This window comes from Xiphias gladius, chromosome 19 (assembly GCF_016859285.1).
Source record: "Xiphias gladius isolate SHS-SW01 ecotype Sanya breed wild chromosome 19, ASM1685928v1, whole genome shotgun sequence".
NCBI lineage: Eukaryota > Metazoa > Chordata > Actinopteri > Istiophoriformes > Xiphiidae > Xiphias > Xiphias gladius.
This window is the reverse complement of record NC_053418.1, coordinates 14,530,048-14,546,051: the sequence shown is the minus strand read 5'-3', so window position 1 is coordinate 14,546,051 and position 16,004 is coordinate 14,530,048. Positions and strand designations below refer to the sequence as shown.

Below are 16,004 nucleotides of genomic sequence, written 5' to 3'. Positions count from 1 at the left end.
CCTATCTTTTCAAAAAGCTCAGCTTACTTATTCTCCTGTCAGGGTGACTTATCGTCATGATAAATGATTTGAAAACATCTCCAACCTGCTACCTTGCTACAGTTTTGTTCACCATATGCAGTTACAGTTGATCACAGTTGGCAGACTTGTTTGCAATGACTACTGTTAACTTTCTTTCAGTGTGAATGGCAGTGTTTGGCTGCAACAAAAAGGGACCAGAGAGAATTAAAAAAGGAGAGATGATACAACCAAAAGAGTAAACTAACTTTTAGTGTTCCAGCTTTATCCTGCTTAGGCTGAAAAAGTTGTATCACAACTCACATACAAGTGACATGTGCAGCTACATATATGAGACAAAAATCTGAGAACAAAAATGTCTGACGTTTGCAAAGCACTGAGGAGATCTGGTCCAAGTCTGGTCAGAAAAATTTGAAGTATAAATCTAGCACAGACATTCACAATTCATCAAATTCCAGGTAAACCTGCAAAGGTCATCTAGATTCAGTTTGCTTTTTAAATCACTGTCGACCTCATCTTTTACCTCAAAATCAATAATTTGTGTTTACTCTCTGATTATGCAAGCTTTGATTGGGCTTGAGTGACAGACGTTTTTTGTAAGAAGAGTTTGAGGGGACCTTGTGAATGCGTTGACAATAACATTCATTTTCATGTATTTCCTCACATTTTCTAGAATAAATCAATTTTTGAGTTTACAACATAAAATAATATAATACGTATTGTCTGCTGATATTGCTTGAAGACAATGCTACACAATGATACAATCATATTAGTCACAATTTGCAGGGGTAGAGGTCAAGTCAACAGCACTTTGATTTTTCTGTAACAAAACACCTCATTAAACACATCCACACATCAGGACTACATTTCATTACTATTAATTCCAAATTTTAGTGTATGTTATTGATCAACAATCCGATTCACTCTACCTTTGGACAGAATGCATATGTAATATACTTCCTCTGTTTCTGCATCACCTGGATCAAAGCATTTACAGACTTAAATGAATCATAATATTACTGTTCTTTACTGCTGCCCTTTGCTGTATCTTTTTTTAACTGGACTGTGTTTCGCACTGAAAGAGTCCCCTCATAATTCAAAGCAAAATTTACACTGAAGCACAATCTGATCTGTAACCCTTTGTGGTACTGTGACAGTGCCTGTGTCTATACCTCTACTTACAGCACGACAGAACGTTGCAGAAGATGTGATTTTCCCAAACAGTTTCTCAAAATATTTTCTTCTAGACTTGCTTTCACGTTTTGACTTCACTGTTGAACATCTGGCTTGTATTGTCTCGCTGAGATAATAGCACGCCTGCATCCCACTTACTGGTAAGTGGGAAGAACAAATCATTTGTTTTTCTTTCTCTGTACCTGCTTGCAGTGGAACATGCTGTGAATGATTGTTTCATAATAAACCAGGATTTTGATCTGTGTTTTGCCGGTGTGCAATCTTGTTATGAAGTGCTGTTGCGTTGGATGCAGACCAACACACAAGTGACTGCTGTGACTACTGAGCTTAGTAACATGTAATTGGATCTGGTGTGTGATTTGGTTATGTAAGAAAGCTAAATCAGTGTATACTCATTTCAATAAATACACTTCCTTTTTGAGCCTCTTTTGACATATGCAACTTTGTTCTTAATTTACCTGTCAACATAAAAGGGCAACAAACATACTGGTCTATTTAATATTCAGTATTCGCAAACAAATTGAAAATGAAGACCCCCTGGAGATATTTTTGTACTATAACCTTTTCACTGAATCCCAAGCATAACAGGTTGGGTCCAATGTCTAATCTCATACTAGACTGAACAAATAGACACAGCACTGACTCTGGGACATCTGCCACTGTGCCTCCTTCACACACGTTGGCTTGATTTTGGCTTTGCCTTCCCTCCCTCGTTAAGGAATTTTTGAAATATGACTACGTGACGTTCGAATCTGTGCATATTTGCGGAAGCTGATATTAGGACAATAACAACATTAAGGCAAGTATCAGGAAATGGTGTCCCAGAAAAAAAAAAAGACGGTCATGTGACTATCTTTTCATACTGTTTCCTGGTTTTTATGCTATTTGAACTTTAATCGTATGTCCCTATCACCTTAATATGTGAAAATAAAAAAAGGAACTTAAAAACGTATATTGATCAAATTATTTATTTGATTAAATGATATAAAAACACATGAATGAAAACATAAAGGAGTTGTTGAGCCATTAACTCTATATGCAGTAAACCTGGTCCCTGTGTTAACTAGAATAAATACTTCCAACAGCCTGGAAAACATTTGTGTTAGGGTTATAAAAACTTCCCTTAAAATCTTTGATAGGTTTGAAGAAGCAGCACATTACAATTTGAAATTACAGTGAGAGCCATTCTGTAGATTAAGTGCTTTAGAGGATGAACATAGTGGATCACATAGTATACAACAGGAAACAGTTAACAGTTAATTTGTCAACATAATTGCAATGAGGTACTGCTTCCAGTATTGGTTTTTTCGTGCTTTCAGCTGACAATTTTCCAGCTTTAGTAAAGAAACTAAACTGATTAAAATGAAACATACAAAAACCACCGGACTGAGAAATTTTCTGCTGCACTCTGCCTGTGAAAGGATCACAGCTACTGTTGCATGACAAATATCAACATTCATAAAATTCAGTCATATCTTTTACTTCCTAAATAACACTTTAATAAACTAAAATACAGTAAAGACTGAAAATCCTAAATGACATAGCTTAACTCATACATGTCATTCATTTAAAACTATTTTTTTACAGGGGTTCAAAAAATTGTATACACTTAGTTAAATGTTTGACTGCTGGTCATTTCCTTTGTAAAAGCTTAACAGGTGCAGGCGCGCGCACACAAAGATCTAAAAGCAGTGTAAAGAGCTACTCCTCTTACAGGATTTTGGCAACAGTTTTTGAATGTATTTGTAAAAATGATTAAAGTATACTGATGTAAAGTATTGTATGCATATTGTAGATTTTTCTGTTCAGACTTGACCATCCTTTCACATTTGTGTGGTACAAATTTGAGTTCAACACTTCAAAGACTGCTGCCCTCTGCAATGATCCGAGAAGGGAAGAGGAGCTTTGGACGTTATTCTTCTTCATCTCATCTCACGTATCAATGTTTTAATATCTGTAACAAACCCACAGAGACTAATAAACTGTAGGTCTGAGCATCAGGCATGCTGCAGTGAGAAAAAACTGGGCAAAAACTTCACCGACATGCATAAGAACTTACTTGCTTCTTTAGCCTTAGTGTTCCTCAGATCATCTCATCATCTGAATATGTTGAAATTATTTAAAAAGTCTATGCTTAAAACATGTTTTTGTACACTTTTCCTTTAATAAATAACTATGCTGCTGGTTATTCAATAATTCAAGTTTACAAGATATTCAGATTTTTTTTTCCTGCATAAAGCAGCAAAAACCTCCAATCCAATCTCCGGTTCAATGTAAAAGGGCCATTCATTTCTAGGGCAGTGGTGAACATTACAAGGCTTGTATCACCTTGGAAAGGAAAGACATCTTGTCAAAAAGAAATTGAGAGATGAAAGCAAGGATATTTTTAACACCCTTTAGCTTGTAACACACACATAACACCACAAACATAACAAACATACAACATCATTATTTAATCTCCCTGTCTTCACACAGATGCCTTGCATTTAGCCACATCATTGCATAAAGTCATCTAACTGTGCGACCCGTGTTTTTGTTACAGATAATAATGCTCAGACTTTCCCTCTTAAACATCTGACACACAAACGAATCTCAACAGAAAAAGACAGAGTAAGTGACGTATTTATGACCATGGCTAGATAGGGTTCAAAGAGTTGAGTTTATGATGTATATTTGTGTTCTTCCTTAAATACAGATTATTACAAAACTGCTAGTATTTTCTGGTCACCCTAGTCCAAAGATCTGTGTTCTTTTTTTTTTTTTTTAGGTACCTTCTCACATAAAACATTCCAAATATACAGCAGAAGCAGTGATATCCAAGAGCTGCATACAGCAATCTGGTGTGAATATACACGAATGAATATCATCTATTAAGTGACTGTCTGCAACAAACCAAACATTAAACACAGAAACATTGACAAAGCAAAAGAAAAATACAATTAAAAAATGATGGGTCGTTTATGATTATGTCTACACGTGGCCATGGCGACAGCTGAGAGATCGCAGAATGAGGTGGTGTATTTTAATGAGTACAAATGCACAAACCTGTGTGTATACAGAAATCTCCGTGTTATTCTGGTGTGTGTGTGTGTGTGTGTGTGTGTAAAGTGCTGCAGTCACAGCCACCTGTCAGTGACCATTCATAATAGTCTGTGACGTAGATACTGTGGTGGTGGGCAGGGCTGAAGATGAGCTGGGAGCACTGGTGAAGAAGTTGTCGTCTCTCAGTTTGAGATGCTCTGGAAGCTCCAGCTTGACCTTGGCCTCCTCAATGTCATTGTTGATGGCTGCAATGAGGGCTTCTGTCCGGAAAGAGACAAACACAATCAGAAAACAAGTGAGCGAAGTAAGAATATGTGTGTGTGTGAGATAGAGGTGAAAAGAGAAAAATAAAAAATTTGTGAGATCTACGGAAAAACTTATCTTTGAACCCAGGCACACAAAGATGGTGTGTGTGTGTGTGTGTGTGTGTGTGTGTGTGCGCGCGTGTGCATGTGTGTGTGGGAGAGAGAAATGTGTCTTACCGAGAGAGTCGTAGCTTCTCTCTGGACGGATGTAGCCCACCATGACAACACTGAGAATCTCACCATAAAAGTCCTCTTTGAACGTGTGAATCACATGGGTCTCCTAGAACCCAAAAAAAATAAATAAATAAAAATAAAAAAATAACTTATGTTCACAAGAGAACAACAAATTTTAAAATTCCCACAGCAGTCTTTCGCCTTAAGCCGTGCTTAAATGCTGCTTAAACAATTTGAATGTATTTGTTCCAAGATCTTTGACTCATAAGACAAATTCAGTGTGACATTCAGACCCCTCGCAATGTTTAAGGTCAGTAAAACCAACAAGCATAATCAAATGATTTTTCAACATAATGAATATGAGCGCTATTTGTATGATATGCTATGGATGATCTTTGACATTTTTACCTATTTTTCATGAACCATGATGGAACCAGCTATATTAATAGAAAGTCTATGAAACCTGTTTAATATTCCTGACAACCGAGAGAAACTTTGTTGAAGTGAAAATGCAGGAATATTTCTTTTCCCAGTCAAATATATTACCAAATAAGACAAACCATGACACTGAATATAATCAGTCTTTTTAACACTCTGCAACCAGCATTCATGTGCAGTCATGAAACAAACCACACTGACTGATCATTTATGCTTTAATGAATGCACAAGTTTGTCTTCACATCTTAATAATAGATTTTTAATGTGCACACTTTATTGCTGACACAGTTTGCGGAGAATGGTGCTTTTCTTGTACTTACCATGGACTTCTTGGTATTTTTGTAGTAAGGGTTCCAGCCAATGCTCATCACCATTTTGTGGACATTGCCATTACCCACGCAGGCCCAGCCATAGTAGATTCCTGTGCTGATATCTCCCGGAAGGTTGTCCACCACCGAGTCTGGGAAGTTGGCTGGAGATGGAAAGGAGAAAGGGGGGAAGAGTCAGAAGAAGAAAAAGAAAAAGATTAGCATGTAAGGTCAGCTAGGGAACTGCTCTGCCTGATATTAAGTTAGTTTCTTGCTCAGTGGCACTTCAAAGCAGATGAAGAGAGGTTTTTGTTGTTTTGTTTAAAGCAGAGAAAATTAACTATTTGGAAAAACGTATTAACTGGCTGTGAAAATAACCAGGGAAAGAAATCCATCCGCAAAATGTTCCATTATATAAAGATTAATTCTCACTTTTCACAAAACACATTGGTACTAAAGTTAAATGTCTTCACCTTCAGAAGCGCTGCGTGGTCAGACACAAACCTCATTTGTAAGAGCTGACGTTATTTGTCAAAGAATTTATTTATTTGTTCTTTCTGTTCAGTGGACAACCTGTCCTGCTTAGGAATCTTTTTATTTTTATTTTGTGGAATTTGGATCTTGTGCCTCAGTAATCTTTGTTAATGTACTCTGTGTCACAATACGTTAACTAAAGTCTGACTCAACATCAAAAATATTCTCAACCCCTAGGAATGACAACACACACTTTGTGAGAAGGGACGACTAATTCCAGCCACTAGTTTCCGGCTTCCACCTACGAAACGCCTTTAAATACCGTGTGTCCTATCTGAGGGTAAATGTCAGGGTAATAAAGAGAATAACAACAATATATCATTTATCATTACAAGCATAAGATTTGCTTTTCAATAGATTTAACAGGGTAGTGACAAGGTCAGATGATTAACTTCAAAGTTCAATGTTTATTTGCATTATTTTTGTCCGTAAGATATGACATTCTTACACAATTCTGGAACAGCCATCATTACATAATAGCTATTATTTCGGTAAATAACAGCGCTTTCCTGATCTGTCAAGTTCTGTTACTCAACTCACATTTAAAGAAAAAAAAAAAAAAGATGTGCACTCGTTGCGTAAAACGGTGCCGTCATACTTTTAAAGGCAGAAACTAACTAGTGTGACAGAATCAATCACACAGCAGTAAAAATATGTGTAATATTGGTTAAAATGTATATTAGTAATATGTGAAATTATAATTACACAAAATCTGTGAAAATAGTTATATTTATAGTTATAACCTGATATGTTATTTATCCAGAGGCAATATGTGGAACGTTTGAGTCTCAGTATCGGGACCCCGACGTCTCCCACCTTTACCTCTTTCCTCCAAGGGAGAGGTAGGCGACATTGTGGTCAGTTAAATTCACGGTTATAAGTTTACTTGTCAGCTTAAAATTACTGTGCAGTACGCTACCATATTCCCGCGTCATTTAATTTGTGTAGGAGCTCAAGTTACACGTGCCAACTGAGCGAATGATTTTGTTATTTACTTCTGTCTTCAAAATAAACGGCGATCAACTCTAAAGATATCCCGGTCTGAGCCTCCCCGTCAAAGCACAACGCACACAACGTCAGAGACCACCGGTCACACTAGTATGAATGAAGAGTAATCAATATCTGCCAATTCATCCGCTGACGGACATTTAGCGACACGTAGGTCATAACACACACCCACTGCCAATGCTATATTTATTATCTAAACTTACTTTGGTTTTTCCGGCCCCGTGTTAATAAGACCGATTCAGGCTGACCGAAGGGTTATCTGCGCAAACTAGGGTACAGGTTACTGAAATGAAAAACTCATACAGATTAGTGGGGGATGATCAACTCACCTGTGGGAATCCCCAGTTCTTTGCTTCCTCTCCCGAAGCCTCTGATGACCTCTCCCCGGCAGAAGTACGGGAGACTCTTCATGACTAGTTTCCCGGTAATAGTTGGCAGTCTTAGATGCACGCTACAGAATGACCTCGAACGACACAAGGAAGTCGAAGTGGCTACTAAACCAGCACTCTACTGTCGGCGTGCCCCTCTTTGCCAGCTAGCAAGAGTGAAGTGTTACCCTTGTGGAGTCCAAAGTCCGTCCTTGGATTTAGCTGTAGCTTCACCCGCCTGAATTGTTTGTTCCGAGTTGGATAAGGTTGAACCTTAGCCACTGAACAGCGACGGTAACAGTTCACCGACTATGCTAGCTAAGCTAACTACTGTTAGCTTCATCGGAGACACCCTGTTCCTAAAACAGTTTTGTCCAGAGGTGTTGGTTGTACAGTACTTGAGAATGACCGTCCCGGTTTCTCTCAGGTCCACTCGCAGTGTGACGGTGAATGTAAAGCCCTCGTGCTCGCAGAGAGCCAGTGATGTTACATGTGTTGTACACATCTGCGCCCGGAACGCTTCTGGTGATGTCATTGACCGCGTGACCAAAGCGGGCCAGGGCGTCACAAGTTGCCTTCGGGTGTTGTAGGAAATGTTGCGATTACAAAACGATGCCTCCCATGACCAACTCTAAAAGCCCGAGTGTTGCCCTCGTACGGTGGAAACCCTTGGCAAGTTCTAGAAAAGTATACTCAGTATGCTATCATTACATGTTACTTCTAAGAATTTTACAAATGTTGACTCGCAGGCTGCTCCCTATTCGCAGTAGGTGACTTGTTTCTTTCCTCACGACATTCATCGTCCCGATTCTCACGGACTATAACTTGCACATCACGCGAGTGTTTCCCGGAGCAGCAACTTTAAATTAATAAATGGATAATCTACTTATTTACCTACAACAAATATACTTGATTTCTCATTTTCAATAAAACGTCGTTCTTTATCAGCCCACAATTTGTCTAATTATAATTAGCGAATAGTAACTTGACGGTATAGCGCCCCCCCCCCGTCGATATACAGGACCAACCCAATTCTAACAGTTAGGTTTGTTGGTAGCTTCCTTTGGTGTTTGACTCCAACCACAAGAGGGAGACATATCCTTTCCCAAGCACTCAAACCATAGCCCAGGCAGCCCCTACACCTTGGATGAACTTTTTTTTACTTGTGTGACCCGTCATAATATAGAATAGAATATTTAAACTACTATACCATACTGAAATAATACGAGTATAAAGTCAGACGTCATTATTTCATTTATACATTTAAATCTGCAGGACATAAGAAAGAGATCATTAAAAATGAAAATATTAATTTAAAGATATATTAAAATTATTTTTCTGATTTTGAAAATGCAAGAGTTATTCATTCGGCATTAAATTTCTGCATAAATGCATACACATTAGAACAGCACTAAATACACAAATAAGTGGATTGAATGGAAAAGGATGTTTTTTCCACATTACTTGTTTGGCATTACATTCAACATCGCTACAATATTGGGGGAATATACTCAACAACAGTCAAACACGGCAGGGAGAAAATACCATTAAAATACCATTTGTCCTACATGAATAAACAAAGATTTGCAAGATATCTGGAACTGGTTTTACAAGCATTCACCTGCCTTGGACAAGTTAACCATACAAATTGCAGAAGAATGATTATAACCAGTTCTCCCTGTTACTGGCATGAAAAAAGTAAAATATACCACGCCCGATCTATCCAGCAAGGTCTGACAGGTAACAATAACACAATTATTCTGAGTAGATTTATAGGTAGTCATCTAACACAAACTCATTTTATGAATATATTTTTCTGAACTTATTTCAGTCAATATAACCTGTCCATTACGCCTACTTTAACCACCTGAATTTCCACTTCTGTTTTTTTAAGAAAACATTCATCCTGGTGTTTGAAGACCTACGTGATTGCCCCACTGGACTGTGTTAAAGGTTAGGCTGAGAAGCTATAGCAGAGTGATTGGTTGTGAAAACTTAACCTGCTATGGTGCTGTCCACTTTTAAATGTGTGTGATTTTAAATGACGGGATAGTATAGCATCATTTAAATGCATCAATTTATATACATTTCTCTATAAATGTCATAGAAATATGGTAAAAGTAATAATTGGATTCATTTGTATAGTCTCTTGGATTTCAAAATAAAAGCGTAGACTTGTACGACTCCAATCAGTGGTATACATATTCCCGCTGGCTAGATAAGAGAAAGCTTCAATTCCAGCTGTCAAGCCTGTATGTATGATAAATGGTTTTACTTTGAAAAATGCTACCAGGAAGTCTTACTTTCATTGCCTACTGTGCCTCCCATAGATAGACCAGAACAAATGTACCCAACAGGTCTGGAAACATCAGAAAGCAATAAGGGGAGAAACACAGAAGGATATGAAGCGAGAAAACTTGAATCTGATCTGCTGCTCGTGAATTCACTGGTAGGAAGCATGTATCTGTTCTGCTGTTGAGGTGAACAAAAGTTGTAAATTACTGTTATTTCATGATTTATGCTTAAATAATGTTACTTTCATTGAATGCCTGTGATTTCATCTCACAGATTTGTCTTAATTTGTTTAAAAAAAAGAGGTGTTAGTTTTATTTTAAAGTATTCAACAATAAATTCTGTTCTCTTATTACATACACTCACCAAGCACTTTATTTGGAATACCCAAGGCCTACACCTGCTTATTCTCGCTATTGTCCAATTGGTCAATCATGTGGGGGTGTGTTAATGTTTTCATTGAACATTCTTCTAGTGGCTACTTCTGGCATTCTCCACGTAAGAAATCTAAAGTCGTCTCAAACTGGTTTCATGAACATGACAACAAGTTCAGTGTACATCAGTGGCCTCCCCACGCACCAGATCTGAATGCAGTAGCACACCTTTGGGATGTGGTAGAATGGGATATCTGCAGGTATGATCTGATGCAATCACATCACCAGATCAGAATCTCAAACGAATGTTTCCAACATTGTGCGGAGTCAATGCCATGAAGTACTGAGGCCGTTTTGAGAGCAACGGGAGGCCCCACCCAGTATTCGTATGTTCTTCCGAACAAAGTGCTTGGTGAGTTTATTTTGCATGATGGCACAGTGATTTGAAATTTGATATTTAGAAAAAAATAGCTTTGCGATGGTGAAATTGTGTAAATTTTTTGGGGATCCTTAATCCGACACCCATCAATTTATCTTCTGCAGCAACGCAAGACCACCAAATATTTTACATTAAATACTCTTAATTTATACCAAACTTCGCCTTTTAAAATGAACATGTTCTCATATCACAATTTAAATATTGCTTGGGTTTGATTCACTCCACACAAAATAACTGAAAGGAACAATTTAGGTTTGTCAAGGTAGCCCTTGCGAGTTTTACAACTTTCTACTCAAGAAAAAGAAATGAAAAATGAAATGAAAAAATGAATTATCTGAACAGCAAAAGTTACAAAAAGGAAAATGTGATTATAATCAGCTGTGTTGCTTGGCTAATATTATACTTTATTGTTATACTTATATGAAAGTTAAACTACTTGTTCTAAAATCTGTTTGACTGAACATAAAAGTACAGGGTTTAGAAGAGAAAACTGATTGTGAAATTTTGAAAAGGGTGATAGGACATCGTTTCTTTTAAGGGGGAAAACTGGAAATCACAAAATAAAGTTGACTTTTCTTTGCTGATCTGAATCATCAATTGCCAAATGTCCTATGTGTGGGAAAAGCGAGGTACATTAACTCTTTAGTGAACAACTACAACGACTGATTTAAAATAATCAAATGTTAACCTGGTTTCAGACCTCCGATTCACCCTGAAAACCTCAGATTAGTTCAGCAATTCAAAAAGATTGAATTAAGTGAAACGAAATGGCAATGATCAGGCTACCGAAACAAAACCCTGGGGTCATAAAAGAGAATTTGTGGCCTTTAGAGAATAAGGAGTAAATCACTTACGTTCAGAGGGGCCTTCTTCCCCATTGAGGAATGGACGATACTGCACCTCGACACTTGAGTTCAGCCAGCTGTGTGCTGCTCACTGATTCTCATTTATGTATGTCAATGGGATGAACAGCAAAGCTCATTAACTGAACTCCGCACAACAGAAAGCCCACATCGACATTGTATTTTTAAATTGAATACCATAGGTTAAGTAATTCTTGTGTTTGGTGTATTATACGTATTAGAGCTTCATTTTATGTAGCACACATGCAAAAAGTTTCCTTGAAACCTATCAATAGAACTAATTCTAATTACAAAGAAGTATGTGAGTATCAACTCCTTACCAGAAGCAGAGCTGTGTCCTTGCAATGAAATGGTCTGTACTATTCTATTAAAAGGAAAAAAAAAACAAGTTCTAACATGTTGGACATGAAAAATTTCAAATCAGATCACTTTCACTCTGTCCTGAAAAAAGGTCTAATAAGCCACAAACAAAAAACAAACAAATAAATAAAAATTGTGAGGGACTAATAGTTTTTTGAACCCATTATGATTTAACAAAAAATATTTCTTTAAATAATTGTGCACAATGTTTTTCCCCAAATGTTTTTGTCTGTATCTGTCTAGGTATTTTTTCCCCAAATTTCATACAACTAATGAATTTTTTGGTCATACATTTCCTTTCCATAACCAAAGGAATATTGAGCAAAAATGAATGTCCGTAGACCCCAGGGATCACTACCAATATTGCAGCCTCGGGGACCAAATGTCCAATGACCAAAATGGGTAACCTTCTAAATATTATTTATTAAAAGAAAAACTTCAGTCTTAATGTTTTATCAGTTTGGGATATGACCATTACCTTTTTCCACAACACTCCCATTGGTCCAGTCATATTTGTATCGGTGTGCAGGGGTCCAGCAGTTTCACAGAACCTTGTGATAATAAGTTAATGTAATTGTTGACAAAAACAGGAGGATTCGAGTTTGTGTAATTTTCTTTTTGTTTATAATCTTTTTCCCTTTCCTTTTTTGCGCTCATGTTTCTGTTAATATCTTAACTGACTGTCTGCCTGTCCATTTAACACTATCAGTAGGTAGCCTTTCTAGTTAATACGTCCCAACAATATCCAGAGGGAAACATGAATTTGGTTTTATGCTCACTTTTACATTTTAAACACAGTCATATATGTGGGAAGAGAACATACTGTATGTGTTTTTATCATCTCCTTTATCACGATTCCAGGGGCAAGTTGGCACCTTCCAGTTTCACATACACGAAATGTAAAAAGTGATATGAAAATCAACAAAGAAAACATGGTATTATAATCAGTACTGATCCTTGATTGGTATTTTACTTTGGCAATAGTTAAAGTACTTGTAAAATAGATTTGACCAAACATACCAGTACAGTTGTAGAAAGGAAAACACATTATTTCAACTTTAGAAAGCTGAGAGTATAGTTTACCTTTGTTTAGCTCCAAATCTCTATCTTTTTTTCCTTCCTTTTTTTTAGCTCATTTTTCTATAATTGTATCATTTTTTATTGAATGTCCATTAAAAAACATCATTGACTAGGACCATTTCTACTTGAATATTATCTAAATGGTAACATGAACTTTGATTAATGATCAACTTTGAATTTTACACTTGAAAATAGTATGTCAATCTAAATAATCAGTGTGTCTGTTTCACTTCTCTTATCTTGTTTCCAGGAGCAATACATGGAACAACTAATCTGCCTGGGTCCACAATGAGAGGAACTAAGCTATGCACTGTTAAAAATTAAAATCGTTTATAGCCGTGATGCTGCTTAGTAAAGCACAGAATGAAGCAATAACTGAAAATAATCACGTTGAAAGGACAAAGCCTCCTTTAGACATTTTAGTTTCAGTTTTACATTTAAATAAGTCTGAATTAGTTATAAAACAGCGCAGTAGTGCATGTACCAAGTTTAATGAAAGAATATAAAGGGGACATGCAGGTGGACTACATTCAGAACTCACTGTAAAAGAGTCTTAGTTGAGTTCCTTCTCTCAAAAAATGAGTTTACTGAAAAAAAGCAGGCTGCTACTGCTGAAGCTCACTGTTGTACTGGGATCACTGTGGATTCTTCCCCTACTCATTCGCCCGCAAACAGGCTGGGATCCTACCTACACTCTCAGGTACAGCTGGTTGGAGTATACAGACGCTGATAGCAGCCCAGAGAAAGCGTGCAACTGTACAGCAATCATGCGGGGAGAGAGGGAGGCAATAGACCAGGCCAAAATACTGAGCATCACTAAGGACTTCCGCAAGAGTGTTCACATTCCCGATGAGTATTACATTAATGCAACACAAGACTGCAGGTGTGTTTCTTTAAACTACAGGTTTTAGTTATTGTATAACTTGGCCATTATTTAAATGTACAGAATTGAACAGAAATTAGTTCCTTGTGTTATTTGTTCAATACTGTGTATTTCAGGAAATTCAAGATAAGCAGGAAGTACTTAACATTCCCTTTAAGCCAGGAAGAAGAGGACTTCCCTCTGGCTTACTCTATGGTTGTACACCATAAGGTATGCAAATTCTAAAGCCTGATTTTCATATAAACTTTAAAACAGTGTAGTAGGTCCAAACAATTTACTTAATGCATTAATTAAATGGGCACGCCACTGATTTTAGTATTCAGTTTAGCTGAAGTATACACAAAAAAGAGTTAATTTTTATTTATTTTTTCATATACTTTAGGTGCAGAACTTTGAGCGACTGCTGCGAGCCATCTATGCACCTCAAAATATATATTGTGTCCATGTGGACAAAAAAGCGAAGGCCTCAGTCGTCTCTGCCATCACGGCCATTACTTCCTGTTTCCCGAATGTCTTCATGGTCAACCAGTCTCTGACCGTTATCTATGGCGCCTGGCCACGTGTCCAGGCTGACCTTAACTGTATGGCTGATCTCTATAACTCTACCACAAAATGGAAGTACTTCATGAACCTTTGTGGCCAGGATTTCCCTCTGAAAACCAATTTGGAGATTGTAAGGATGTTGCGTTGGCTGAAGGGCAAGAACAGCTTGGAGTCAGAAAAACTGCCTGAAGAAAAGAAGTGGAGGGTGAAAATTTCTCACCAGATAGTTGATGGAAAAATCCAGGTACTTCTTTTGAAGACTTACATATTGACTTACATACTGCTTATTTGCATCACAAAAACTTTCTGTTCAGATTTAGCTTAATGACCGTCACCATATTAATTCTCTATTTCATCTGTCTCAGGGGACAGGAAGGGCAAAGGAGCAGCCTCCGTTCAACCTGCCCATTCTGGTAGGAAATGCCTACATTGTGGTTAACCGAGGCTACATCCGCAGTGTGTTGGAGGACAAGCGAATACACGCACTGATCGAGTGGGCAAAAGACACATACAGCCCTGATGAATTTCTCTGGGCAACCATTCAGCGAATCCCAGGGGTTCCTGGCTCAACTTGGCCCAACCACAAATATGACGTGACAGACATCAATGCGATTGCACGGCTGGTGAAGTGGCAGTGGCATGAAGGGCCACAGGGTTCACTCGGGGCGGTGTACCCAGCGTGCCATGGCAACCATGTCAGGCAAATATGTGTATATGGTGCTGGAGACCTACAGTGGATGCTTGAGCAGCATCACCTCTTTGCCAATAAGTTTGACATAGACAAAGATCCCATTGCTGTCTACTGCCTGGAAAAGTATCTGAGACAAAAGGCACTTGCTCCATTACATAAGATGTATTAGAGATTTTTCATGGCAACAAAGAATGGAATTATCTGTGGCAACAGATAATTAAATTTCCAGATATATTTTAAAGTAATTATATTGCTAGCGTGATAAACACAAATACAATTTTAAAAAAATGTTAAATTAGTGGCAATATATTATTCTTTCCTATTGCTGCATATCTAGCTGTTCATCAGCCTGTCAGTTACATCATTCTACTCAAAAACGGCATTCTATCAGATGCCAGTTAGGTTTTGGATGTGCATATCTGCAAAATACAGGGAAAACCTGTGGCAAAATCTGCTGCAAGACAAGTGTGCAATACAACGGCGACCTGGGAGAAGATCTATTGTCCAGTGAAACAATGACCACAAACAAAAGACCAAAACTAAACAGGAATGGCATCAAGACAAAGTTAACGAGTGACCAAAATTACTCTTCAGTCACAGTCCCCATGCAACGTGACAGAGACTGAGCAGTTGCACAAAGAAGAACAAGGAAAATGTGCCCTTTATAAACCTGATACAGACTATTCCAAACAGACTGAAGGTAAATTGCCTCTGCAAAAGGACTGATATCAATTGCTATTATACTTTTGTGTGTCACTTTCCTGATTAGGGTCAACAAAATATTTATTCACTGGTATTCAATGTAGGTGGGGTACTTTGGATTATTATGCAATGTGTAACGTGTGCATGTGGTGTATGGTATATATATTTTGAAAAGATTTGAGGAGGAACACATTTTTAATGAAGTTAAACATTTTACATATTTAACAACAAATGAATACCTTGCAAGCCACAAACAAATGCATATAAATATAATAAAAAGCAAATAAAAGTAGAAATACCCTAACCTACAGAGTAGGTACTCTTTATACTGTACCTAACCATCAGTGAACAGTATTTCATCATTACTCCAAAACAATTTCTCTCCTTT

General features: G+C 37.5%; 2 protein-coding genes across 2 annotated transcripts; one reads left to right on the top strand and one right to left on the bottom strand.

Moving 5' to 3' along the window:
• Positions 1 to 2,195: 2,195 nt before the first annotated feature.
• Positions 2,196 to 7,962, bottom strand: rfk (riboflavin kinase). The gene is made up of 4 exons (XM_040156133.1): positions 7,351 to 7,962; positions 5,492 to 5,643; positions 4,737 to 4,839; positions 2,196 to 4,514 (listed from the first exon to the last, which is right to left on the bottom strand). Exons 1-4 carry the CDS (start codon positions 7,430 to 7,432, stop codon positions 4,342 to 4,344), a joined length of 510 nt encoding a protein of 169 aa, XP_040012067.1. The 5' UTR covers positions 7,433 to 7,962; the 3' UTR covers positions 2,196 to 4,341.
• Positions 7,963 to 9,763: 1,801 nt separating this feature from the next.
• LOC120805459 (beta-1,3-galactosyl-O-glycosyl-glycoprotein beta-1,6-N-acetylglucosaminyltransferase-like) lies at positions 9,764 to 15,901 on the top strand. The gene is made up of 5 exons (XM_040155697.1): positions 9,764 to 9,838; positions 13,048 to 13,680; positions 13,797 to 13,890; positions 14,063 to 14,467; positions 14,589 to 15,901. The coding sequence occupies exons 2-5, from the start codon at positions 13,376 to 13,378 to the stop codon at positions 15,081 to 15,083; spliced, it is 1,299 nt and encodes a 432-aa protein (XP_040011631.1). The 5' UTR covers positions 9,764 to 9,838; positions 13,048 to 13,375; the 3' UTR covers positions 15,084 to 15,901.
• Positions 15,902 to 16,004: the final 103 nt, after the last annotated feature.